Source organism: Vanessa atalanta, chromosome 6 (assembly GCF_905147765.1).
Source record: "Vanessa atalanta chromosome 6, ilVanAtal1.2, whole genome shotgun sequence".
NCBI classification, from domain to species: domain Eukaryota; kingdom Metazoa; phylum Arthropoda; class Insecta; order Lepidoptera; family Nymphalidae; genus Vanessa; species Vanessa atalanta.
In genome coordinates this window covers 6778634-6806083 of record NC_061876.1, presented here as the reverse complement: position 1 = coordinate 6806083, position 27450 = coordinate 6778634, and the positions used below count along the sequence as shown (strand labels likewise).

General features: G+C 32.4%; 4 protein-coding genes across 8 annotated transcripts; 2 read left to right on the top strand and 2 right to left on the bottom strand.

Annotated features, from left to right (window-relative positions):
* Positions 1–910: 910 nt before the first annotated feature.
* On the top strand, positions 911–2006 carry LOC125064890 (transmembrane protein 11 homolog, mitochondrial). Its single transcript, XM_047672196.1, has 3 exons — positions 911–991; positions 1150–1370; positions 1448–2006. Exons 1-3 carry the CDS (start codon positions 915–917, stop codon positions 1726–1728), a joined length of 579 nt encoding a protein of 192 aa, XP_047528152.1. The 5' UTR covers positions 911–914; the 3' UTR covers positions 1729–2006.
* A 37-nt stretch (positions 2007–2043) lies between these two features.
* On the bottom strand, positions 2044–5284 carry LOC125064889 (dehydrogenase/reductase SDR family protein 7-like). Of its 3 annotated transcripts, none has more exons than XM_047672193.1 (6): positions 5143–5284; positions 4596–4751; positions 4335–4478; positions 3876–4095; positions 2747–2992; positions 2044–2416 (listed from the first exon to the last, which is right to left on the bottom strand). In XM_047672193.1, the coding sequence occupies exons 2-6, from the start codon at positions 4728–4730 to the stop codon at positions 2226–2228; spliced, it is 936 nt and encodes a 311-aa protein (XP_047528149.1). In that variant the 5' UTR covers positions 4731–4751; positions 5143–5284; the 3' UTR covers positions 2044–2225. The 3 variants fall into 3 exon arrangements, with proteins under 3 accessions (XP_047528149.1, XP_047528150.1, XP_047528151.1); XM_047672194.1 differs by lacking the exon at positions 5143–5284 and adding an exon at positions 4840–5060; XM_047672195.1 differs by lacking the exon at positions 5143–5284 and having other exon boundaries at positions 4596–4833.
* A 921-nt stretch (positions 5285–6205) lies between these two features.
* LOC125065012 (nipped-B protein) lies at positions 6206–21160 on the top strand. Of its 3 annotated transcripts, XM_047672404.1 has the most exons (27): positions 6206–6281; positions 6641–6753; positions 8881–9049; positions 9198–9793; positions 9871–10082; positions 10675–10906; positions 11936–12097; positions 12414–12601; positions 12686–12923; positions 13936–14180; positions 14251–14493; positions 14590–14808; positions 15131–15313; positions 15460–16203; positions 16371–16691; positions 16765–16903; positions 16977–17101; positions 17304–17538; positions 17665–17819; positions 17946–18210; positions 18324–18514; positions 18623–18816; positions 18906–19029; positions 19109–19255; positions 19676–19872; positions 20134–20308; positions 20422–21160. In XM_047672404.1, exons 2-27 carry the CDS (start codon positions 6687–6689, stop codon positions 20560–20562), a joined length of 5907 nt encoding a protein of 1968 aa, XP_047528360.1. In that variant the 5' UTR covers positions 6206–6281; positions 6641–6686; the 3' UTR covers positions 20563–21160. The 3 variants fall into 3 exon arrangements, with proteins under 3 accessions (XP_047528360.1, XP_047528361.1, XP_047528358.1); XM_047672405.1 differs by lacking the exon at positions 6206–6281 and having other exon boundaries at positions 6288–6753; positions 10690–10906; XM_047672402.1 differs by lacking the exon at positions 6206–6281 and having other exon boundaries at positions 6288–6753.
* A 246-nt stretch (positions 21161–21406) lies between these two features.
* On the bottom strand, positions 21407–27203 carry LOC125065013. Its single transcript, XM_047672406.1, has 3 exons — positions 27018–27203; positions 22439–22624; positions 21407–21758 (listed from the first exon to the last, which is right to left on the bottom strand). The coding sequence occupies exons 2-3, from the start codon at positions 22616–22618 to the stop codon at positions 21594–21596; spliced, it is 345 nt and encodes a 114-aa protein (XP_047528362.1). The 5' UTR covers positions 22619–22624; positions 27018–27203; the 3' UTR covers positions 21407–21593.
* Between the last annotated feature and the right edge of the window lie 247 nt (positions 27204–27450).

Genomic DNA, 27450 nt, shown 5'->3' with positions numbered 1-27450 from the left:
AACTAAACTCCAGAGTTCCCAACGAAATATGCAGATCATAATTATATTGCTGGGATATCAGAGTGCGTTCGGATCGTCGATGTGGCAAATATTTTATTTTTATTTTGGTTAATATTTATAGACCATTCGTTGTTTTTAATTCTATTATGAAAATATATATATATATATATCTTTAACTTGTTCATAATAACTAATGTTTAAACGCTAAGTAAATTGAACCTTACAAAATATGCACTAAACGAAGGCAACTTAAACGAATTTGCTATAAAAAAAATATAGGATCATCATCAAAACAATATAAGACTTGTGAAAATAATATAAAAATATTTAGATCGACCTTAGTACACATTATACATGTTCAGGGCTTTTTATCCAGCTTATTTTGTATCCAATACCTTGCTATGGGGCATTTAGGCTTTTCACATAAGTCTCATCTCCCGTATCAGTCAGTCTTTCAATTAAAAAATTAGAACTATGTAATTAATTTTATTAGTACAATTTTCAACATCCTAATCTAATAATAATAATCTATTAATCATAACTTTGTTCTTTTAACTAGGGAATATTTTTAATTTATCGCATAAAATATTATGGGTAAGAAATTGATATTCTGTAATATAAATAATAAGTGCCACCAAATGATGAAGAAATGGCAAAGAATATGTAGTCAACAATTTCTTAATAGTTCACCTTTTATTAAACAACGTTTATTAGTCATTTATTGATAAGCAATTTTTCTTTAATTCAACCGTCGTGTCAAGATTATTTATTTCATATTTTCAGATATGATGATTCATAATTATTTTGTATTCAACGACTAGGCTGTTTTTAAAAAAGTTTTTTTCGTTTTACAACTATTATTAACATAAAATGTTACACAGATTACACAAATTGCTGCGTGTAGTTGGTATCTAATGCTCTTTGTTACATTTCATTTTCATGACATTTGTCTAGTCTCTATAGTTAACATGGCGGGTGATGAAAGTGACAGGTTTGTAAATAAAGAAAAGTTAATAATTATATAAAATGAAAATAAAATAATTTTGAACTTACTCAATTGTGACTTTAATAAGAAACAAATTTACTTAGAAACCTTATTATTTTTTCAAATTTTCATTGATAAAAATGCTTGTGTTTTTAACTTTACAGTGATCTCAAACCATCACAAGTAGTAATAGTTAGAGAAGTTTACGACAGTGAAAATGCTCACATTAAATTTGAAATGGAATTGGAAAGAGCACTGGAGGCTGGTGTGAGCGTTATAGTAATAGAACCCGAACCTCTAGGAGAAGAAACAGCTAGATGGATATATGTAGGAAATTTGTTACATAAAGTTTCTGTTTATAGTGGTTTGTGTAGCATTGCATCAGGTAATAATAATATTGTCTAACTGGAATTAAATAGCAAATTAAGTATTAAATACTCAAGAATAATATTAATTTTTCAGGCTTGACATGGAGTTCATTGGCTTGCACACCTTTTGGCATAGTCTCGGTCCTTTGTGCTGGTTGCTACACCCTATCCTGGCAATGGGATCCCTGTTGCAAATATCAGGAAGAAAAAAATCTACATCGCCTATCTAAACTACCTATTTTAAGTGATCTAACATCTGCATCGCCAGTTGTACTTGTGCACACAGATAATAGAAGAAAAATAATTTTACATAGTACAGTGTCTTTAGCTGCAGCAGCTATTTGTGTATGGAGAATTTATAACACTTTCAAATGAGATAGGTATAAAATATGTATTCATATTAATATAGATATTTTTGTGATTAAATAATTTGAAAGAATAGGGAATGCCTGTATTGCTTCTTTCTATGCTGTCTCTACCTTCTGTATAAAATAATTTGTTGTTAGATTAAAGTGTAAAATTTGTTACAATTATTTAAAAATATTACTGATTAGAATAGTTGAATTCTGTACAAAAAAATGATTATAAGAATGCTTTTTTAGAAATGATAGCTGGTTGTTAAATGATTTTGTTATATTATGACCATGATAAAAGTGAAAAAAACACTTATATCATGCAATAAAAGTTAAATTAATTTTTCAATCTGTTTTATTTACACCAGTAGATTAGCAAAATTAATAAATAAATAATTAATGTACCAATCAACTTATTTACCATGTAAGCTGAGTTTAACCCTTGGACAAAAGATCCTGTTTGATATCTAATTACTACGGTATGATGTTTGTGCTGCAAGTTAGTGCAGTACTTTGCTCTTAAGCAGTCTTATTAGCTCTTCTAGCCATTATCCAAAAGTATAAAAATGGCATTGAATGCCTTATTGTTATTGCTAAGTTTGGAAGAAACTGGCTTATAATTAACTCTTTATCTTTGTTCACAAGCAAATCTACAATCTTCATGGCAACATATTCCGCTGAAAATCCAGCAGCAGTGCTTGAATCCATAACTGAAAAAAATAATAATTAGTAAATGATGGTAAGTTACTTTAAAAAAAAGTTACATGAGTTTGATAAAATTTAAAGTACAATACTAATTGAACTTTAGTTTTTAGAATACTGACTATTATCAATAGTGCCTGGGCACACTCGCAAAAAACATTTGTGTTTTCAATGCCACATATTTGACTTTTGGGTGATTAAGACTGATTGTGTGAAGTCGACATTTATAAAATATTGCAATATTTCATACTTTGTCTGTACATTCAAAAACAAATTCAGGGAACATTAATGATACAAAAAACTAAAAGCACTAACTCTTAATAAAAATACTTGTTTACCTCCATGACTTTCTCCAGAACCAGTAAGAGCGTTTAATGAAACGGATGTCTTAACATATCCCGGGCTAACAACAGATACATCTATATTATGTTGATACATTTCAGAACGCAAACAATCTCCGAAAGCCTGAAGAGCATGTTTTGATGCGGCATATGCAGACCGATCAGGTATAGCTATTAATCCTTGGACTGAGCTAATAAATACAATGTGACCACTTTTCCTTTCTACCATTCTTGGTAACACAGCTAAAAAAAAATATTTATCTTTAGCTGAACAGCAATTGCTAAAGCTTTTAATTTATGAGGTAGGAGGAGGTTTTATGAGGTACAGTGCAGTCGTAGTAGTGGTAACACCCTGTAAATGGCCAACTGATTAGTAGAGTTGAGCTTATACCAATATGATGCTCCAATGCTGGTTATACACAGCAGAATTTAATCTGGCACTTTTCTACGCTATTCCTCACTGTTTTCCTTCTCAGTAGAGCATAATATTATAAACACAAATTAAGTACATAAACAGAGGCTTTTGCCCAAGTTTCTAACAACAATCTTTGGTCAAGATTCAAGGGTTCTGGTTATTAGGTATAAAGTTGGTGAAGTACATTCTATGTACATACTTTTAATTACTCAGGTTGTTTTTTATTATTATTGAAAATATTACATCATTTTTTAAATTATAATAGGTTGAAAATGTGTGACCACTGTTCATAGACATTGTCAATTTAAGAAATATTGAGTATCAATGACATTGTAAATATGCCACCAACCTCGGGAACCAAATTATTAAGTCCATTGTGCCTGTATTAACACTCTCTCACCCTTCAAACTAAAACATAACCATATAAAGTATTGCTATTTAGCATTAGAATATTTGATGAATTTGTGGTACCTACTGCTAAGTAATATAATATTTGTTTAAAAAAGTGTAATAAGAATATTATGAATATAGATGTAATTCAACTAACTTAATGGAATTTATACAAAATAACTTTGTATATGCTCAAATTATAAGCTGGTATGTTTCCAATTATTATACTTAAATATAGCTTTTGTAAGAAAGCATAACATATACAGATTATCAATTAATAACAAATTTATACATTTTTTTTATTAAAGTTATAATAATTACCTTTTGTTATTCCTACAGAGCCCAAATAGTTTGTTAACATGATTTTCTGATCCACATCTAGCTTTGTATGGAGGATTGAACCACGATGAGATACTCCACCATTATTAATTAAAATATCTATTTTCCCACAACTTTCATAAACCTTGTTAACAAATGACTCTAACTGATCTAAATTTGATAAATCTAATTCAATGGCAAGTGGTTCCTCTGTTGTTAAAGCCTATAAATAAAAATTAAAAATTGTATTTTAAATCATTTTTTTAGTTACAAAAATCATATTAAGCTACAAAAAATTTAAGCTTCCTTGATCTATGCTTTTGTAGTATGTAAGTAGACTCCATTTATGTTATTGTATAGTAATACAAAGTATCTTATTATATATATACAAAATAATAAAATGTCCCAAAACAACAAAACACAGTATGAAAATTAATTATAAAAATGAAAAATAAAACTTACATTTTTTTTTGATAAGAGATCTTCCTTTACTCTATTTAATTCATTTATCCTTCTTGATGCCAAAATAACTTTACAACCATTTTCATATAAAACATGAGCTAAGGCTTCTCCTATACCAGAACTTGCTCCAGTAACAACAACAACCTGAAAGATGGAAATATTTCGTATTTATAAATAATTATACAAAAAGTAAATTTTGAATAAAGGAAACAAGTTTATTAATTATATATCACATATTTTAAATACAAAATTACTTATTACCTTTCCTTGTAAAGCATTTCTTATTTTATTGTTTTGGACTCGTTTACACAAACGGTACATAGTAAAAATAATTGATAGAGGCAATCCAAGGTATTTAAGATACCACTTAAAAGTGCTAGTAGTCATTGCATACATTGTATGAGCACGAAGATTTACCTGAAAGGAATTTAGAGGTCACGATGCATTCAATTATGCAAATATGTAATTAAGCATGCTATGCACTTTAGCGTGATAGAATACTAACTAGGTAGGTATTTAAATAAGATATCGCAGATTAAGTTATTCGTTAAGTCAGTCTTTAAAATGTCAATATTATTATTGGTCGTGCAGTTAAGTGACTGTTAATTAATTTAAATATATAAAGCTTTAAAAATGATTTAAAAATTGGTTAATGTAACGTGGACACTGAACATGATTTTTAAAAATCTCGAAACGTTCCACTTTTTTATAATTCGATTAAGTCTAGATTTATACTATACATATCACATACTCAATACTTTATGGCTATTTATTTTATATTATGGCAAGTTAGTAATTAAACTGTTACCTTAATTTAAAATAAAAATGTATTTACTTAGAAACTTATGAATAAGATAAATAAATAAAATCTCTGTGAAAAAGAGTATTATTAAGTATGATTTGATTTCAACAAATCTTCATTCTTTACAGGACAGCAAACAAACTTTGACATCTCGATTTTCAGCATACAGAAGAGTAATTAAGCTGTAGACACTAGACAGAAAATAGAAGAAAAAACTATAACCCATGTATAAAACCGAGATATGAAACAAAATTATCACGAATAAATACGTTGTTAAGAGCAAATATATAATGGTATAAATAATATTTTATGTATTTTAGATTATAAAATAAAAGGCAGATACGAAAATCTAAAAAAGCATAATATGGCCCTAAAAACATTTGTTGTCAAAAATATTAAAAATGCATTTTACAAATTATTTTGTAATCAAAGGAAAAAAAATTGCTTTCAAAAAGTGTACGTTTGAAAATCTAGAGTTCAAAGGTGCACTAATGTATGCAATGTTGCTGATACTATGCATAATTTATACAATGCGTGTTTTCTGTACAGAATTTCTAATCGACTGAAATTTGTAATATTGTACATATTACTACATTACAAATTTCAGTAACAACATACAGATAACAAAAACGATTTTTTCACCACGAGCACCTTGATGCCCTTTTCAACAATATTTATTTTGTTGTAATTGTACATGCTAGCAGTGAAGTATATATGATATATTTTGCAAAATATATACTAAATAAATTACTAAAATTTATAATAAATTACAATAATTAATAATTAAATAGAAAATTTAGACACAAAATAATGTAATCTAACAACATACATTTTATTGACAATGTGCATTGAGCCTTAAAGAAAGACGGTACTACAACTACATTTTTACTTGAACATTGTTTAACATATTATTTGGTTATATATAAATTCTTATCTTATGAAAATATTTATTTTTTATCTAAATTAAACGTATGGTAGTAAAAGTGAAGTATTTATGGATAGAAAAGAAAAAAAACGAAAAAATTGTAAAAGTTATTAAGTACAGTATAGTCATAAGGCAACACTTGCTTACATTTCCTTGATTATCTAAATGTTAGGATTATGTTTGATTTGTCCTGGATATAAATAGTTAACATAATGTTTCAGTGAGTATTTGAGAATATATTGTAAGCAAATCTTGTTTACAATAATCAAAACAACTTTTCGTTTAATTTATTGGGAGTGTCGAACAGATGCGCTGACCTTCGTTTTGATGCACAACGCACAACAAAGCATCAAATTGACGGCTGCCCTATTTTCACAACAATCTTTGGGATTTATTAATTAACTATTTTTGTGAAATGCCTTTTCTGTGATAAACTACCAACTAGCAAATGTGAAACTTAATTGTGCACAGTGCCGCTTATGTGGAAATTGTAATGATAATGGAATCGGCGACTACGCAAACAACTTCTATTGGTGTTTGTTACATTACCACAGCAAAGACTTTCTTTTTAACTTTTAGGACAGCATTAGTAAACCTGGAAAAATAAATTGAAATTGACATCAAGATGAATGAGAGGGATATTCCAAGTGTCCCTATTACCACTTTAGCAGGAGTAGCTAGTTTGACTGACTGTGAGTATGTTATACTACTTAAATAGAATATCTATGCTAATCAATCGTTTCTTACTATTTTTTTACTTTTAAAATCATTTAAATAATGTAGAATCATGGTTTGTTTGTTTATATAGGTCAATAATATATTGCAAAGCAATTTACTTTGATATTCATATAAAAATATACATGACCAAATAAATTCATTTCTAAACTTAATTAAATGTGTTAATATCTCTAACAATACTCTTACAGTAATTTAAACTTTATAATTTCATCAATGGAATCAACTTTAAAGTATAATTATAATGTAAATTAATATTATTAATATTTATTCAATATATTTATGTAATAGGTAAAGATGACTTAACATTAATTATTAGATGGTTCTAAAATATATAAACTAAAAAATATTAACATATATCTCTTCATAATTAATGAAAATTATTATGATAATCATGCTTTTTTTTCTAAATATTATATTATGCTATTGGTGTCGGTCTAAACATAAAATAAAATTTCAGCATACAAAAATGCTAGTGAGGCATAAAAAGCATAATTACATAAATGTAATTCCTGTTTCTATTCTAGTAAGTAACTTGCAAATAGTCTTTTTCTGATCTATTATTTATAATAATTAAAAATAAAACAACCCGCATATAATTATTATTGTTAGATACTTGGGATAATTTTATTTTAAGTTAAAATATATAGCTTAGTTATATTAATTGTAAAATATTTTTCAAATTTGAACATTAATATTGAATAACTTTCATCAGCAAGAAAACTTATGGTAATTTTATATTACTTAGGATTAGTATCTGTTAGACATTACGAATCCTAATAGTGTTTTGTGAATGGGATCATATTTACAACTATAAATATAGTATTTGATTTCTTTTTTTTTAAATTAATTTAATGGTAACGATTTAACTTGGTGGTAAGGTTTTACAAACCTGCCTGGGCACTCAAGGTTTGAATTTCTACCGCTAAAAAGCTTTACTTAGTATTGTTATGTTCTGGTTTAAAGATTTAGTGAGCCAAATGTAAGCAAAAGACATCACATCACAGATCCCAAGGTTGGTCGCACATTGACAATGTATGGAATATTCAATACAGCGTCAATTCTTACAGTGTCAATGTCTATAGGTGGTGGTGACCACTAACCATCAGTTGACATATTTGCCAGTATGCCAATCTTTATCATTTTGTTGCACAGAAACTTGTGCAAGATATTATAATATTTTTTAAAGCTCGATTTTTTATCACAAAATGATTTTGTAAATGACTTGTTCAAGTTGGCTTAGTATTCATCGCTTCTCTACTGAAATATAGAATTAATTAATAATATATTCCTTAACTTAGAACAAATATAAATTAGGCTATAAAAATTATATATAATATACAGGTGTTAAAAGCGTGATAAAAAAAAAAATTAAGTCATATTTTCGATTTTCAATTATAACATATTGTAAAATATAGAGAACAGAATTAGGTGCAGTGAAACTTCTCTATACAACTGATAAATTAAGAAATAATTGGTATGAAAATTGCAATTAATTAGAGAAATAATATAATAAATAATCTACTTATGTTTATATTATAACTTTGGTTATGTAATTTGTGTATCAAAAAAAGGGCAACTGAACGGAACTGAAGAATAAGATGTTTTCTTACATAATAGATATATTAAAAATAAAATATATGAACTTATCGTTATTTAAGGTTTTAGAAACATATTTAACGTAGTTCTTTCTGTAGAGAGATTGAATGTCAATTGTCACAAATTCTGCTGCTATATCTTATCCAACAACAACAGTGCCTCTATACATATAGTTTATAAAAAAACTGAATTAAAAATTGGCTATAACAGTAAAAAGTTGACCATGAAGATGTAGAGAAGTATCCCTGTATATTAAAAACAAAAACAAAAGCCTTAAAATGAAAAAGAAAAAGTATCACAAGACTTTAAACTTATATTTATTTAGTAAAAGCGAATTATAATCATAGTCAAGCGATTAATGTTGTGTATTTTAATTAATTAATGAGTAATAATAATTATTATTACAATATAGTTGTAACGAGATGGCTAAATATATTCTATGATATATTATTTTATTTTGGGAAATATTTGTTGTGTCATTGCAGTGTTACCAGTGCTTCCATTACCAACACCCTTACCATCAACACTTAACAACAAGTCTCAGTTGTTCCATCCTCGTGTTGCTGAAGAAGCAGCCATATTGCTCGCAACTCGTGATGACAACCTTGTTTCTTTGCTATTGCAATCACTAATGCAAACATCAGTGCAACATATGTAAGGATATGATCATATTTAAGACAAAATACCTAAAATAATTCTATTTCACTTATATATAAACCTTATTTGAAATAAAAACAAAGTAGTTGTTTTTAGAGTACAATGTTTATTGCACCAAACATAATTTTATGTGAAAACTTTTCAGAGACTTAAAGGATGAAAGCATACCAAATGCAGTCAGTCCAGCTCCCCAACAAACTACGCCTGAATTATTAAAGGCTATATTACATGTAAACCCCAATGTATTTGATCAACAACAAAGAAACCATTGGGGTAATAATCACCTTCACACATCCAAGTTTAATGGGATGTCACCATCTTCTACATATAATTACGCATCACACAATACAGTCCATTCAAGTCCCTCATCACATGGAACATCCATACATTCAGCTTCCATTCCTAATCAACAACTCATAGCTCCTCCCTGCCAGTCTTCACCTCACGTGAATATTGGTTCACCGCCTTCTCAAGCTCGGCCAGGAAGCCAAGTTAATATTACTGCCCAAAATAATGTTTCTCCACCTTGGAATACTTCAAACCAGTCCAATATATATACAAGTCCACTTTCGAATGCTTCAAATCCTCAAAATGGTGGATATTATAACAGTTTAGTCCAAGATAGTAGGAGTTTTGGTACTAATATAAGTGAGGACAAAGATCCACTTTCTATATCACCCAGTAATATGACTGATCAACAAAAGCAACTAATGCAGTCTCAAGATAAGACATATGAGCAAGGTATGTGTTTTTTGACAAAATTATTTAATTTTCAAATTAAATATATCTTTTGATATTTTAATTACATGTATTTTTAGATGGCAATGTAGTAACAGGCCAATCTCCGGCCCAAGCTAGTGTGGCACCATCTCCTTTGCGTCACGAACCGCAAGTGCCTCAGCCATCTATGGGTGCTCCATATGCACCGCCACCTATGATACAAAATACCACACAGGAAAAACAAGATCCCAACAGAAGTACAACCTTTATGAATAGCAGATATCCTGTTGTAAAATTAGGGCGTCTTTCTGTAAGTACGAAACTTGATTTGCAATTTTCAAATTTAATTTGATATGTAATCTTTATTTACACATTAATTGTTAGAATAGAACAATAGCATATTTTAAACATGATTTTAATAAATTTTTAATATTAAATCATTTTACTTTAAAGTATATAAATAATAAAAAAGTTTATTGAAGTTGAGTTACTAGTTCTATATGTATGACTATTATTATGTCTATTACTTATTAATTATTTTGCATTATTTGATAGATAAATTAAAAAATAATAATAAAATGTGAAAGTTGCATTGAAATATTAATTATATTAAAATTGTATACAATAGATGTGCATCAATAAGCAAAAAGAGTTTTAAATTTATATTTAAATTTCATTTAGCGTATCACGGAACTACCTTTATGAACCTTTTCTTATATGCAATTGTCTAATGTTGTCTGATGGTGTTGCTAGTGTAAAAAAATGCGAAGTTTTTGCGCATATGAATTTAAAAGAATTACGGTGAACAAATTATTGCTAATGTGTAAGTTTCTTCCGATAGAGCTTACTCTTTAGAATCAACTAATTATTACCATGTTATTTTTAAATACATTAAATAATAGGAGGGTATCTTAAAGAAACATGAAATGCCGACCGAGGAAAGAATGAGAAAAAACAGCACAGCAGAGTCAGATTCTGACGACAATCAACCGCTAAAAGCAAAATCGAGTAATTCAACACCAGCTGTAGATAAAGATAAGGAGGCAATAGACATAGCTAGAGAAAAGAATTGGGAAGCAGTGAAGAGGAAACATGAGGAAGCTAGCAAAAAAGAAGAAGCTGAAGCGGCAATTGGTGAGTTTAAAAGACTATTTCTTATTAAATAAATATATAGGTATAGGTGAGTTGTTGTTTGTAAGCAAACCAACAAATATATGCAAATAACGATTGTTGCAATACATAGTAAGTTTTTCTAATCCATGTGAATAAATACGAACAGCGATTTAATGTAATCTAACCCAGAAAGAAGGCCAGTTTTCATTATAATTATCTTTCAATTTGAAATAGCTACGAGAACGAAGCTGGCAAACGCATTTTAGTAATATTGGAGAATTGTCTCGAATATTTTTTTATCGCAGGATATTTTTTATTTAAACAGGTACCTGTTTAGATTAAAAATGAGCTCAGTTTTCAAATGTGATTCTATGAATTGACACATCGTGGTGGATACGTCGTTTTAGACATATATTAGATGAAGTCTTCAAAAATTTTAGGCCCATTATAATGACGACAAAGAACAATGATGAAACTAGAAATGTAATTATTCACGCACAGAAACTCAATAGTGTAGCATACTTTCTAAGTAGAGTGTGTGCATTCATTTTAGTAATGCACATGTTCCTGGGCGCTGAAAAGGTGTGTAGTAGGTGCGTGCATATAACTAATAAACAGGAAAATACACTATACCTCGTACTTGTCCACGTCGAAAATAAATACATTATTATTGATGGGTATTGTACGGTGTCACGATCCCTAAAAATACTCGAGACTCAGGAGCTAATGCATTTACAGTTTCATAATATCGTAACAGATGCAGTCGTATTGGGTCCCATCATTTAATTAAATTTTAAATCTAAGGACTCGATACAAGATAATACAAATAATAAAAAGTTTGTAGATGTAAGACAAACTTTTTCACCAAGTTTCACCTTCATAGTGTAATATAATTTCTGAAAATTCTACTGGTTCTTTTTAATAGATTCTACATTAACAGGTCGTTTCTGTATTACGAATACTTTAAACTTGCAGTGATTGTAGTTCAAATTTAATTTATAGTTACGTTACTATCTTCCTGCTAAAATTAACCAAAACATTTTTTTTTAGTTCGACCAAAGTTACGAAAAGTCGAAAGACGGTTGGTTCCAGTACTGGAAATGTTGTCCGTCGACGAACTTATGGAAACAAATACGTATCAACGTTTCAACAAATTAATTGAATCAGTTTTTGAGACTATTGACGATGATATTATAGTAACTGATGAAATGGGTAAGTTTATATAAATTAGCTATGATAGCCCGTCTTGGTAATCTACCGATAAACTTAGTATTGCTGGTAACCAGTTTGAAGACTGGGTGAGCCAGCGTAATAACACAGGGGGCATAATATCGTAATTCCCGAGGACGCATTGTCGATGTAAGAGATGGTTAATATTTCTTACAGAACCAATATCTTATATTAGATATAGGGACCTATTTTCCATTCTGCCTCACTATATGAAATTAAAAATTACATCAAATTACAAATTACATATGTTATTGTTACTATTTTTCAATTGACTTTGACTCTTTTACTTTGATTATAGAGGGTACAGATATTCCTGAAGATATGCTGCTGCCTCGGTATCAACTCCAGGAGCTATGTGCTGAAGCGGCGAAGCTAAAAAATCTCGGTGCTATGGAAGCCATTCCAGCGGATAGATTAGTTCGGCTGCTGAGTATATTGGAAAAGAACATAAGAGCTGCAGAAAAAATGTCTCTTATAGGGGATCCCGTAAGTGTCACTTGATTTGACATTTGATGAATGATTTGAAATAATCCTATAGATATAATATATTTTTCTAAATCTTTTTTGCAGGAGGATAGTGAAGAGATGCGTCAAATATGGATCGAGTCTGCATTAGACAGAGTTATGTGTGCATCTGATTCGAGTCTCACGGCCTTGTACATAATGACTTCTCCCAGTATGCCTAAGCGCATATTCCTAGAAGATGTAATAGATAGAATCATTATGTTTATAAAGTTTCAACTGAATAACACGATTTACTGTGTATACGACCCGGTTTACAGTATTCAAAGTACTTCAAAAAAGAAAGGTAATATATAGCGTTTTTCATATAAACGTTCGAAATAATTTTATTAGAAAATTAAAATTTGCTTAAATATATGTAATATTGTATATCAGCAATTAACTATTTTACAAATCAAAAATTGTTATTATTAAAATTAGTTTCGGATTAGACATTTACAGAATGATAAATGACTGGTCTTAAGGAACTTCTTTAAAAAAAATATACTCATACTAACTTTATTATAATATACTCCTGCTCCATTCCATCTGCGGTCAAACAAATTAAAGAAATATTCTAAACGCAGAAACATTTCAATTAATTAAAAAAATATGTAGCACTTTCATAATTTATGAATATTTAAATGATATAATACAAAGAGGCGCTTTGAAAACTAATATTAAGTTAAAAATGTAGAAAGTTAAATTTAAACATGCAGATCATGCAAGAGAGAGTTGTAAATTCAGTGCAAAGCCATTTGTATTCTAATTCTGTCTCACTCGGACACGTTAGTTTACTTGTTAGTCTCAATAATTTTTCTTTAATTATTTAAGTTTGAATAGTTTCGTAAATTTTTATATAAAATAGGTAGGTGATCGAGCAAACGGAGCAACTGATGTTCACCATCGCCCATAGACATTTGCGTCGTAAGAAATATGTCCCTTGTGTCTATGATTACACCGGACCACAACGATACTGAGCATTGTTTTTTAGCGATAGACTATGTGATGAGTATATGGTACCGACAGAGACGGACTGCACGAAGCACGAAATTATGCCATCAATCTTCATAAGCTTATATCCATTACCTTAGTTTGCTGAATACTAAATGGACCACTGTGGCATAGAGACGTCGTCGTCGTTAGAAGTATAAATTATTGCTCACACTGACAATACGTGTCAACACTAGAGTCTAATATGGTATCTCTCTCGTAACTAAAATAGCATCGGTGTCAGTGGTACAGAGCTTATGGGTCGGTAAGCACGCACAGAGCACCGGCATCGTAAGATATCGTAGTAAGCATAAGGCAATGCGCAGTGGACGGGCGCAAGCGGCGCGGCGGCGGCGCGGGCGGCGCCAGCAAGCGCGGCGGGAACTCCACGCGCGCCGTGCGCGAGCTGTACACGCACGCGCACGAGTGCGTCACGCTGCTCGCCGAGCTGTTCGCCGCGCACCACCTCACCGACACCACGGTGCTGCACGCCTCCACCGTCGGCGTGTCGCCCTTCTTCGTCGAGAACATCAGCGAGCTGCAGCTGTCCGCGCTGAAGCTCGTCACGACGGTGAGAAAGACTCTGTTGTATTTGACTGACATATTTAACTGGAGTATTAAATTTTTCACATTTTTAACAGATATTTACCAAATACGAGCAACACAGGCGGCTGTTGCTTGAGGATATTTTGGCATCGATAGCTCGAATACCGAGTTCGAAACACAATCTCCGCTCGTTTCAATTGAGTTCTAATCAACATATCCAAATGTTGACCGCACTCGTCCTGCAACTGGTACAAAGTGTCGTCACTTTGCCCGAAACGCTCTGCAAATCGAATGACAAAGAAAAAGATAAAGAACACTCCGAATCTGATAATAAGAAGGTACGATTTTGTGAATATATTATGAAAAAAATTGAAATAATGTCTTACCGGCCTTCATATTTATAGGTTCATTTTATTCTTATTTTATATTTTCAGCATGTAGATAAAGATCTTATGATTATATCGAAATATGAAGCTGCCATTAGTGTGGGTGGTACGTTTCTCACATCATTCCTGAATAAATGTCGGAGTAGATCGGAAGAAGTCGACTTCCGACCCTTGTTCGAAAACTTTGTTCATGATCTTTTGACAACAGTCAACAAACCGGAATGGCCGGCCACTGAGCTGTTGTTAAGTTTACTCGGAACAATGCTTGTAAGTTAATGTTATTTATTGAATCATATTATAAACTAGATTCTACCCGGGGCATCGCTCGCGTGGGAGGCAAGAGTTACATTTCATCGGTTTTTACCCTTACCATTTACCCTTTGTCGGTTTTTTCGGTCGAGTAATTAAGACGTGAGAACATACAAAAGATAAAGTTACCTATATTAATAATATTAAACTTGATAATTATTATAAATCAATTTATTAAATGCACTTTACAAATATTTCGTAATAAAAAAATGACTATAATATTATTAAGAAACAGCTCCAACACTGTGAGTATCTAATGGCAAATGTGTATTATGTTCAGGTAAAATACATGTCAGACAAATCGATGGAGATGCCGGTGCGCGTGGCGTCGCTGGAGTACCTGGGGCTGGTGGCGTCGCGCCTGCGCAGAGACAGCGTCACGTCCCGCGCCAAGCTCGCCACCATGGACGCCGTCGTGCGGGACATCCGCGCCGAGGAGGAGAAGGATGGCTGCCAGCAACAGGTGAGCGCATAGCAGGAAACACCACAAACATTTATTTCGCTCCTTACTCTATATATTTCAGAGTAGAGTAAGATATTTTAATATTATGAAGTACAGTAATTTAGTTACATCATATTTGCAGCAGTAAATTTTATTGTATCTTTCAGTCTCTTACATCGGGATTAGATGAAGATGAGGAGAGGACAGAATTCCTACAAAGGGTATTGCTTGATTACTTGGCCATCAATGGGCAAAAAGATCAAGCTTGGAATTGCGCGAGGCATTTTTATATAACACAATGGTACAGAGACATGGTGGTTCAGCCGAAAAATTCATCACCAACTAAAAGACCGAAACACAAATCGAAGAAAAAACACAAAGAGGAGAGCAGTGAAGAAGAATCCGATCCGGACGATGATAGTGACGGTGGCATTAAAGAGTCGAAAAAACACGTCTCGAGTGCTATTATGTCGGCAGAAAAATTCAAGACCATCGAACGACGGAAGAATTTCTTTCTTGAGAAAATCAGACCATTCCGATATCAGGGTGGAACTCAAGTTCAAGTGATGCAATCGTATATAGACTATAGTGGAGCAGAGTTGATCTCTCAATACTTAGCGTCAAAGAGGTCGTTTTCCCAGAGCTTTGACAGGTACCTTAGGAAAATTCTAGTTATTTTGTGTGAGAATACTATTGCTATACGTACAAAAGCTATGAAATGTTTGACGATGATCGTCGAGGCCGATCCCGCGGTGCTGGCGAGGCCGGATATGAAGATAGGCGTGAACCGATCGTTCCTCGATCAATCCACGGCCGTACGGGAAGCAGCTGTCGATCTCGTTGGCAAGTTCGTGCTCAGCCGGCCGGATCTGATCGACAAGTATTACGAAATGCTCTCGAATAGAATTTTAGTAAGTAATTTTATTTGTTTTCCGTAGTTTATTTTACACGGTAATGCCGATTTAGAATACCCAATAATTTGTAATACTTTTCTTTATATTACTTAACTTATACTATAAAAGGTAAACGGTATATTGTATTTAGCGTAATTATTTTAATGTTATCTTTTTATTTTTAGGACACGGGTGTCTCTGTACGTAAACGAGTGATAAAAATCCTAAAAGACATTTGTATAGAATGTCCCGAGTTTCCGAAAATTCCCGAAATTTGTGTGAAAATGATCAGGAGGGTAAACGATGAAGAGGGAATAAGAAAGCTGGTGATGGAAGTGTTTCAAAACATGTGGTTCAGCCCCTGTCCCAACTCAGCGCGCCACGGAGCGCTCGACATCACGGCGGCCACGGCCGACCCGCTCACGCGGAAGGTGCTCAACATCACCGACGTCGTCGTGTCCTCTCGGGACATGGGCCTCGAATGGTTCCAGCAACTACTGATGAGTGTAAGTTATTCAAATAAAGATAAAACCTTCCGCTACGTTATACATTTTTAAACATATGTTTTTGTTATTCTAGTTGTTCAAACCCAAAGAAGATAAAGATGACTCAACGAAAATTATTTACCAACCACCCAAATCTCTATTGGTTGCCTGCCAACAGATTGTTGACTGCCTTATTGAACACTTACTACAGTTGGAAGAAACCAATACAGATGGTAAAAATAGCAATAAATATTGATTTAACAACCAGCATTGTCAGATAAAGATTTTAATAAATATTATTTCTAGGTATGGGTTCGTCACAGCGAATTTTGGCTTGTCTCTCGACGCTGCATTTATTTGCAAAAATAAGACCACAATTATTAGTTAACCATGCATTAACTCTACAGCCTTACCTCAGTCTAAAATGTCAGGTAATAAAAAAACAAAATTTTCAAAAATACCATAAGTTTTGTGTTCAAAGATACCACATATTATCTAATAGAAATTAAAATTTTCTTGTTGCTGTAATACAAAATAAAAGAATTATATGAAATATATTTACCGTTGCAGAGATTTTTAATAATTTGATGCTTAATAAAGATTAAAATAAATACATAATCTGAATTATTTTAGAACCAATATGAGCAGCAAATAATGTCGACGGTGGCGTCGACCCTGGAGCTGGTTGTGCCGCTCATGGAGCATCCGAGTGAAGTGTTCCTTGCGCAGCTGGAGGAGGACGCGGTGAAGCTAATCCTGCAGCACGGACAGCTCGTCATTGCGTCCTGCATCGCCTGTCTAGCGGCCATTGTTAATAATCTCACGCACAATTATAAGCTCATTAGGGACGTCTTCAACAAGTATCATGGTAAGTGACAAGACGTCAAAAATTGAAAAAAAATTAATACCTCTATTTATTTTCATCAGAATTAAATTGTATTGGTTATTGACGCGTCATGATTTTTTTAACTGATTAACTTATGTATTTCTCCAGGAGTGCTGCTACAGTGGAAACACAGTTGGCAACGCAACCCGGACATGACTCGAACGCTGCACACGAGGCCGCACTTTCGTCGAGCTCTCTTTATCGTAGGGCTGCTGTTAAGATACTTCGACTTCACCGACAGTAAAGTTATAGAAGGCTTAACGGTAAGAACATTAGAAATAAACAAAAATAAAGACTGGCACAAAAATATGAGAACATTGTGTTAATATCTATTAATGTTAATTAATTAATACATGTTTTACAAGTTACAAATATCTTTACCATTACAGAGTGACATTAAGGAGCAAGTATTTGCGACACTTATGTATTTCGTGGGCTTAGAAGATGAAGACTTTGTATCGCATACACTTAAAGCACTCGGTTCCGTGTGCGTGCGGCACTACGAGTTCATGTTGCGACCAGAGTTGAAAGAGTTCTACCATCAACTTTTGACGTCTGAACTAGCGCCAATAGAAATGAAAGCTGATGTTCTAAGAAATATTGAAATGTACTTACAAGAAGAGGAACAGAGAATGATTAGACAAGATAAGGAATGTATGTATAGAAATAAAATTTTTTTTGAAATAAGAAATAATATAAAAAATATAAGATTATTTTAATAATTGTTCATAAATTTCATGGAGATTCATAAAAGTTTATAATTTCAGGGTCGAAGCGATCGAAGCACGAAAATTTAAAAGAGATGGGAGACGTATCGTCTGGCATGGCGTCCACAGTCATCCAGCTGTACCTCAAGGAGATCCTTGGCTCCTTCCTGCATGCGAGCACCGTGGTGCGCTCCAGCGCCATGAAAGTAGTGCAGCTGGTTCTGGCGCAAGGACTTGTACATCCCGTGCAGGTCGGTGCTAACTTCGATTTTTATATGTGGTTCATTTTTATAAGTACTTATAAATTGATTTCATTATGCAAAAAAGAGCTGTCTTACTATATTTTTGTGGTTTTTCAGATCGTTCCATATTTAATTTGTATGAGCACAGATACAGAGGTAACGGTTTCACATACTGCCGACAAAAATCTACAGGAAATCGATAAGAAATATCCCGGTTTCATACATATGAAGGCACAATTAGGCATAAAATTGTCATACCAGTTACAGAAAATTTTACAAAATAGCAAAAAAGGAGTAATTAGAGGGTTTAGGTAAGGTTTATTCAATAAATAATCTAAAAATCATCAATCAACATGATGTGTATTTGTTGTACATTGACCATGATATAATTATATTTCAGGAAAAAAGATCAAGACGATTTACCAACAGCTCTCAATGGTTTTTTATATTCGCTGCTGCGTAATACGCGGCCGCAACGGCGAGCCCTAATATTGTCATTATTGAAGCAATTCGATGATGTATCTGTAAGTGCTCAATATATGTTATTGAGATGATACTTTTGTTTCAATTGTTATATAATATATGTTCTCTTTGAATTTACAGACTGCTCCATTGGATCAAATGTTGTACCTGGCTGATAATTTAAGCTACTTTCCATATCAAGTTCAAGATGAACCACTTTTTATAATACACCACATTGATATTATTATTTCTACCTCGGGATCAAATTTACTACAGCTTTTTCGTGAGGTAAGTTTATCGAGATTGAAAATGCATCAGATTTAATTTTTAGCAACTTATACGCTACTTACCTACTTTCCTGTACCTTGTACAACTTCTTTATCTTGGCGAAACAGCAATACATTGTATTGTTATATTCCGATTTAAAGTGACCCACTCTTTAGGCCAGAGTAATTACAAGAACAAGAGACCTTAAGACATAAAGCTACAAGCTCTTACAGAGCTAATGTGAGGTGGAATTGAAATGAAAAATATAATGTAATATGAAGTTATTATTTAGGGATTTCCTGTACAATTTAATTTTTGAATCTGTTTTATTTCTAAGGAAGTAGTATTTATTGTAAAGCCCATTATTGTATTTCATGCGGTACGAACGCTGAGCGGAATACTTTCAGTTACGAAAATTATAAACGTTGATCTCGCCGACAGGGCCTCGATAAGACAGGCAGCGAGGAGAAGGAGTCGATGGAGGAAGAAGAGGATGAGGAAGAGGAGGCGGAGGCGCTGGTGGCGCGACTGCCGCTCACGACGCGCCCGCTGCGCGACGCCATGCGACAGGCGCGCGGCTGTCTCCTGCTGCTCGTGCTCAAGCAGCACCTCAAGCAGCTCTACGGGTTCACGGACGCGTTAGTCATTTTCTATACGCAGCACTCTATTCTAACTAGAAAATTAATATGATTTACTTATGTTAATTTCGACAGTCCCTTTAGGAAAACGCGGTAGTAGAATCTTAAATATATTTGTTATATTGCACATTATAAGTTGCCTCTATAATACGCGTGAATAACAATGAATCGATTTTACTATTACATTATTAGATAATATTTACATGGTATACATTTTTCCTACTTCTTATTTCATTACAAAATTGTCATCTTTACAAACAGGAAAATCAACCAGTATTCTCCGTCGGAAAGTGTAAAAGTTTACGAGAAGGCTGTGTCCCGGCGGCTTGCGCCTCAGTTCGAGCCGAAGGCCACAATTGCACAGTTGCAAGACACGAACGACGAACAGGAACTCGACGAACGAGGTCGAAGAAGGCTCGTCGACGACTATCTCGAGGTAAATAAATTATTTCAAAATTTGACGCTCTTAAATACTATACAGAATGCCACTTCACATATATTTTTATCCATTACCGATAGATTCGTAAAATATATCTCTTTAATTTTTAGTTCAAGCAGCTAATGCTGAAGTTCGACCCCGAGGAGGAGGAGGACGAGGACGCGGCGGGCGGCGCCGCGCCCGCGCCCGCGAGCGGCGGCGGCGGCGGGGGCGCGGCGGGGGCCGCGGGCGGCGGCGCGGGCGCGACTTAGCCGCAGTAGGCGCCGCGCGCTCCCGCGATGGACGATATTGTGTCAGTGTGACGTGCTGTGACGCTCCGGGACGCGCCGAGCCCCACGATCGCTTCGCTACACACGTACGCGCCCGATTCCTCCGCTCGGCTCTTTTCGATTCGAAGACGGTCGATTTTATTATCTACGTTGGTTTAATTTATTACGCGGCCGCGCCGCGGGCGGCGGCGGGGCGTGCGCGCTCGCCCGCGGCGGCCGTCGCTCTTGAATTCTTTATATAAGTTATATTTGAGAAACTCGATTTTGTTTTATATTAAAAAGTCTTGTGTGTAGATAATTTTTATGAAGAATATAAAGTATATGTACCAACACTGACTTGATCTTTCAAAAGTATTTTTTTTTTAACATTTATCTCAAATTTTCGAGCGCACGGTACAGATGAAGCGAGCTAAGTGAATAGGTCAATTTTCTTGTTGTGTAAAGTCTGTCACGATTGCGAAAAGTAAAATGCATAATTTTTATACGTATCGACGTCTATGTAATATAGTATAAAAGGTATATGTTGATTCGAAGGGTACTGCAATAAACTGCATTTCAAATAATAATATTAAGAATGATAGATTTTATATTTTATTTTATATTTACATCCTGTTTTAATATTCGCTGTCGATCTTCGGGGTAAGAAAATAAACCTCAAAAATCATATAAATATATAGGTGTCTATTTTTAAAATCCATATCTTAAGTAAGTATTTATTTCAGTGTTACTAGATGTAACTTTATATTATCATTTGTTTATTAGGAGATACTGTATACTAACATAATATTTGGTAATGGACCATAAAATGATCGTGAAAATAGTAAAGTAATGAAAATATCTTTTATTATATATATATAGTACAAAATAATTATGCTCACATTATGTGACTATTAACACATAAACGCTATAAAAGAGGCGGATATGCTAACATAACTTTTGGACAAATTTAATTCCTTATGGAACATCAGAAAACATAAATATCAAAATGTTTTTTTAAACAATAATTTACATTTCTATAAAGATAATTTAGCTTGCCTTTCTTCCGATATAGCAAATTTATTACAAAGAAAGAATATAAGAGTTTCAGATGTCGGCTTAACCTTTCCCTCTGCAATAAGTCTCTTCAAGTTACGGATACGCTGTTTGTGCGGATACTCCCTGGACCGAGATTTTTCATTCTGTAAATATAAATCAAAAATAAGAAAAATAATGTGTCTTAACTGTAACGCAACTTGTATTGTCATTTTAAGTAAGGAATCTACAAATACAAAGAAATAAACTTATAATGGTAATGTATAAAACATAATAAATAAATAAAAATATATGGGAAAAACTAGTAAATTAATGTTAACATCTTATTGGTTGTCAGCTCTGGATGGTATGGTGTATTTATCCATCATAAATAGAATCGGCTGAAAGCCATCATTCACATTTCAATTAAAATTAAACCGGAAGGTATTAAGCGTCTATTAAAAATACAGATAATAAATTGTTTATGTTAACAATATGCGTTTAACAATCACATTTGAGTATTTTTAAATCAATCAACAGACTTATCAACAGACAACAGATTATATATAATACTTATCTATGAGTAAACACAAGAAAGTCGGAATTTTTAAATGCTTACATACTACCCAAGTTCCCTCTTCATCTGTATAAAAATTACACCAGTTAAATGTAAAAAAATAATTTGTAAATTCTGTAAAAATCCGCATTCACTAAATGTACAGAGAAAACAATGAGCCTTTCTTTTTTTAAGAAAGTTAAAGATGGTTGATGGTTAAAAATAAAGAGTACAGGCCTTATCATAGATTAATATTGTAGGGATTTCAGACCGACAAAGATATATAGGTACCTGTTCCTGGACTTGGCTATCAGTGAGTGGTACATCAGGAACTGTGTTGTCCCACATGACAGGGTGCCACGAGCGGCGCACCGCCTTCTCCGGCGCCAGGGCAGGTCGCGGAGGCTGGAGGGCTAGCGATCGGACATCTACATATTCATCTTCTTCGAATTCTTCAGTCTCTCTATTCATTATTGACTAGAAATAAAAAGAAACACTTCTATAATTATATTTTAACGCAAATCTATGCATCGCCATTATCTGAAAAAGCCGAACACATTTGCTAACAAGACATTCAATAGTAAACGACAATAATCGGCAAAATTATCTTGGCAACATGATGTTGAAATGGTACTGTAGCTTGCCTAACTAAATGATTAATCTTGCAATATCTCAATTCGCCTTTTTTTCAATTATTCCGTTCCGTTTCCGAAAGTTAGCTATTCTTTATATTGCTTTACACTAAGTCTTTATTTATAAGAAAAAGTATATATTGGAAATTTTTTGAATTCAATATTTTTTAATGACCTAAGACAACATTATAATATTTCAATTGTAACAGGTAGTTTCGTTAATTAAAAATGATAGTAGTGTTCGACGAATAAGAGTTTTTAAAATAATCTATTAAATTCAGGTCCGATCCAATTTAATTTTCTACAAATTTACTTATGACTTATAAAAAGTTGCTGAAACTACAAAAAAATAATACTTATTTAAATAAAATTACATAAATTCTTAGACGTGATTATCGATACTATATTCTAGATAAATTGTATTAATACTAGAATGGCTGCGAAAATCTTTAACTTATGTACAGCATAACAGATTTTCATCAAACTTACATTATGTCAAAAACTATCCTGATTAAATCAGTTTTCAAATACAATATCATGTGAAATGGGTTTATTTGTTTTCGATAAAAAAACTAGAATTTATAAAACCCAATTGTAAGCGTCGCGTAGCGCTAAAATTAATGCGTTGTACGAAAACTAACGTAACGTTACGCTATTTATGATATTTTCTCTGTCGTATTTTGAGAACTACGAAAATTACTAAAAACATGTAAAATTATTTGTTAAATTTATCATGCTTTAGTTTGACTTCATTTTCCTCTGTTAAAAAAAGTGGTTGGCGCGGGATGTTAGAATTAGTGTTTATTAAAAGAATTTATACCCAATTAAAATGAATCCACAAATAAATAGTAAACTAAATAAAAATCTAGCGTTTAGTTAAATAATAGCCTGTAAATGTCCCACTGCTGGGCCCATCCTTGCGAGGCATCGCCAACAAGATTGCTCGCAGGGAAAGGGTCTCGTCCAAACTCACGGACCAGGATTTGCCTGTCTGCGTTCCACATGGCCGATCTTCTCGATCAGCCCGCTCGATCCCCGGATCAGCAAGAAGGCTATTTAGGGTAGACCCTAAATAGCCTTCTTGCTTACTGTCAAAGATTATAAATACTCGAAATATTTAAAGACAATGAGATTTAGTGATAGATTTCACTAAAATGATAGGTATATTCCTAAAAGAAAGAATCACCACGTTTTAAATCCCGTCCGTCACGCGTCCGCACTATTTAGTGCTGCTTATACTATTTCTCTTATACTTTCTCAATATAGACGCTCAATATGCACCCGCGGGATGTTAACAGATCCTGGCCTATAGATCTACATTTCGATGTCTTTTATTTTAATGTCTGCAGGCTTGAGTGGCAAGGAGAACCACGACACAAAAACGGTGTAAACTTCACCGTTATACATTGCTCGTCATTGGCCACTTAGCATAGACGCCGCTATGAAGCAGATTCTAGGTTTCGGGTGCGGCCTTTGGATGCTAGTCAAATAACGACGAGTGGCTAGGCAAACTTTATTATTGTTGCCGTTCTAATAGCGGATTTGACAACAGTGGCATTTCACTGTTATTTAATTTGAGCGGGAAATGTAACGTGATTGCCACCAAAACATAAACATCGTTTTTTCTTGTATGTAGAGCAGAAATGGATACTACAAAAATTATAATACGCTCGTCAAATATTTCTTTAAGTAATGTCTAGGCGAATAGTATTAATATTGTAGGTGTTAGTGGATTTTGGTTTGAAATTAAGTAAATAATCGTTATTGCCCCCGAGCCAACAATATAGATTTTGTCGTATTATCAGCTTAGTGCCATAATTCCTGCTGAGTGCACACGTATTTCACTCATTAGGTACTACTATAAAATAAAAACAAAAACGCCTTTTATATTACGCTGAAATATTTTGTAACGGAGTTATATTTTCCCTTTCTTTTTTACCATCTTTAAAACGTTGACTTTTATTAAATATTTACAGTATGTAATTAGTATTTTGCACTGTGCACTACGATTAATTTTTAAATTGCTAGAACTTTAATATAAAAAAAAATAAAATTTAATATAATTTAACGAATTGAAAGTCCTAATATCATTCATCCATTGTTATTTATCCTGTCAAATACTATATAGTTGATATAAAAGGAAAAAGGACTAAGCCGCTTTTTCAAGAAACATAAAACTAAAAATAACAAAATAAAGACGGTTTCTAAAGAAAGAAAAACAAATATACCGTAATGAAAAACTACAAAAAAAAATTATATTGCATTATGCATTAAACAACCAAGCAAAATTCGTTCAAAAAGAAAAAATCATATATACAATCGAATCATAAGTGAATCTAAACAATACAGTACTCGGTACTACAATGGGTACAGTCCATATAGAATATTAAAAAAAAAACTACAACGCTTTATAAATGAAATAAAAAATGTATACCAATAAAACAAAATTCCTATTAAACGACAAATAAAAAAAAAGTGCAAGAAGAATAGAGAATTTTAAGACCTATTATAGAAAATAGAATGAACTGCACTACATTACATTGACCGTAAAACTCTTTCTGAAAGTCACATTTATAATAATTAAACGATAAATCCACAAATCAACAACCAAATCAGCTAAATGTAACTATTCAAAATAGTAATCCTACTCGAATATAATCATAAATAAATTTTTGGTTAGTCTATCAAAATTCGAAATGATTTACGGTCTTTAATTACTAATTACACTATATGCTAACTATTATTACAGAGTCCTTCGACATAGACCATACTACATACTACTCATACATACTAATCAAAAGCAATGACAATTTTACTAATAGTTTTACATAAAAAGTTCAACTACTTTTACTTAATGCTATATTCCTAAGAAAACCTAAAAATTGAATTAAAAAAAAAAGAAATAATAATTAGTTTATGATGAATGACGATACTAATATATGTGTATAAGATCTATCTATATATATGGGTATAAGATCTGTGATGTCTGAACTAAATATTTTTCAATATTCTGGCGGCCACCATCCACTCATCACATACTCTACTGTGAAAAAGCAATACTCAGTACTGTGGTGTTCCAGTTTGAAGGGTTATTGAGCCAGCAAAGGTACAATTACAGGAAATATAACATATATGTACCATTACTGGCATCAAATAAACAATAACATCTTTGTTCCTAAGATTTTTGGCGCAAAGAATGTAAAAGTTGGTTAATATTTCTTAAAATTTTAACGTCTATATATCTATCTGTCTATAGTGGTGATGAAAAACTATCATGTAGCACCTTTCTAAATCTAACTACATTCATTTAAAAAAAAATGTTAAGACATTCCTTAAATATATAAATAAAAACTTTCAAATTTAACATTCAGTAAGAAGGTCAACAGATTCAATCCAGGCTTTAATGAATACAGTATATCTACCGGTACCGAAATAAACTTTGCAATCTGTTCACATGAAACGACGCAAATGCTGTTTTTTGTCGAACCACTAACTTGGCACAGTGACAAGATATCGGTTTATTGAAATCGAAAGCCATGTTACAATAACGTCAATCAAAGTAGAGTCATGAACCAATTTAGTGCACATGTAAAAGCTGTACTATGTATGTATTGCATAAATAAAGGTATAAGATGTTAAATTTCATAAATATTATCATTCCTATATAATTATAATATAGTAATAATAATAATTATGAAATTTAACACGGAAGTTAAGAACTGTAGGTATTTACATTTACTAAAAAAAGCCATCATATTTTCTTGCAAACAAAGTAAAACCTAAATAAGGTTTAATAGTATAATAATATGTAGAAACTTGTTTTTTTATTTCAAATAGATAATTCGATTTACAATATTTAAAAAAAAAAGTTTTGATATCCCATGTAAAGCCTATTCCCATCGTGTCTGTTACGCCTATGGCGTCTTAAACTCTCATCCTAACATCTCAACAGATCAAGTGTCTGCAGTTTTAAATGCAGTTAAGTATTTTAAATTATACGATTAATTTTAAAATGTGTTTTCCTGCAGGTCGGATTTTATTAAATAGTAAATTCGGTTGTAAACAACTCATATGCATTAATTTTAAAATAATTTACTGTAACTAATACAAAGAAAAACAAAACATATTCTCATGTAGTAGATGGCACACTGATGCTACAATTAGCAACGAAATAATTGCTAATTCATACCGAATACACCAAAAAAAAGAATAATTGTATAAGATTGCATTTTACTTACGATTTAAAAAGCACAAACTTTTTCTTCTGATTTACACAACTGTTTTGCACTGCTGTAGATTTATATTGAAACGTTTTATTATTGGCTACTAATATCAAGTAGTCTTTATTTATAATCTCAGAACAGTGAACTGTGGCATGGGGAGAATGAAACTGAAATTAATTACTTTCTCTTGACTCTAGAGTTCTGACAGCCTTCGATGCCAGCTAGCGTTCCTTATTGACGTATCTTGGACAATTACCAGTAAAAATAGGAGCATCACAATAGTCTTAACATTTAGGACGCTGACCGAATTTCATGCCAACAATTTAGATTCATTTATGTTGACCTGTTTTACGTTTCTATTAACAACTACATATATCGCCTAAGTGTACACTATTATAATAGTGCTTTTTATGGAGTTATATTGATTTAAAAATATATGTTATCCCAT

Bases quoted from the DNA above. Each gene is read 5' to 3' on its own strand.
- LOC125064890 (XM_047672196.1), top strand. From the start codon at position 915: ATGCTCTTTGTTACATTTCATTTTCATGACATTTGTCTAGTCTCTATA. The intron at 992-1,149 runs GTTTGTAAATAA...TTAACTTTACAG, and splicing joins GCGGGTGATGAAAGTGACAG to TGATCTCAAACCATCACAAG. The intron at 1,371-1,447 runs GTAATAATAATA...TTAATTTTTCAG, and splicing joins TTTGTGTAGCATTGCATCAG to GCTTGACATGGAGTTCATTG.
- LOC125064889 (XM_047672193.1), bottom strand. From the start codon at position 4,730: ATGTATGCAATGACTACTAGCACTTTTAAGTGGTATCTTAAATACCTT. The intron at 2,993-3,875 runs GTAATTATTATA...ATTTTTTTTTAG, and splicing joins CTCTGTAGGAATAACAAAAG to CTGTGTTACCAAGAATGGTA. The intron at 2,417-2,746 runs GTAAACAAGTAT...TATTTTTTTCAG, and splicing joins TTCTGGAGAAAGTCATGGAG to TTATGGATTCAAGCACTGCT.
- LOC125065012 (XM_047672404.1), top strand. From the start codon at position 6,687: ATGAATGAGAGGGATATTCCAAGTGTCCCTATTACCACTTTAGCAGGA. The intron at 9,794-9,870 runs GTATGTGTTTTT...ATGTATTTTTAG, and splicing joins AGATAAGACATATGAGCAAG to ATGGCAATGTAGTAACAGGC. The intron at 19,030-19,108 runs GTAAGTGCTCAA...TTGAATTTACAG, and splicing joins AGCAATTCGATGATGTATCT to ACTGCTCCATTGGATCAAAT.
- LOC125065013 (XM_047672406.1), bottom strand. From the start codon at position 22,618: ATGAATAGAGAGACTGAAGAATTCGAAGAAGATGAATATGTAGATGTC. The intron at 21,759-22,438 runs GTACCTATATAT...TTATATTTACAG, and splicing joins ATAGCCAAGTCCAGGAACAG to AATGAAAAATCTCGGTCCAG.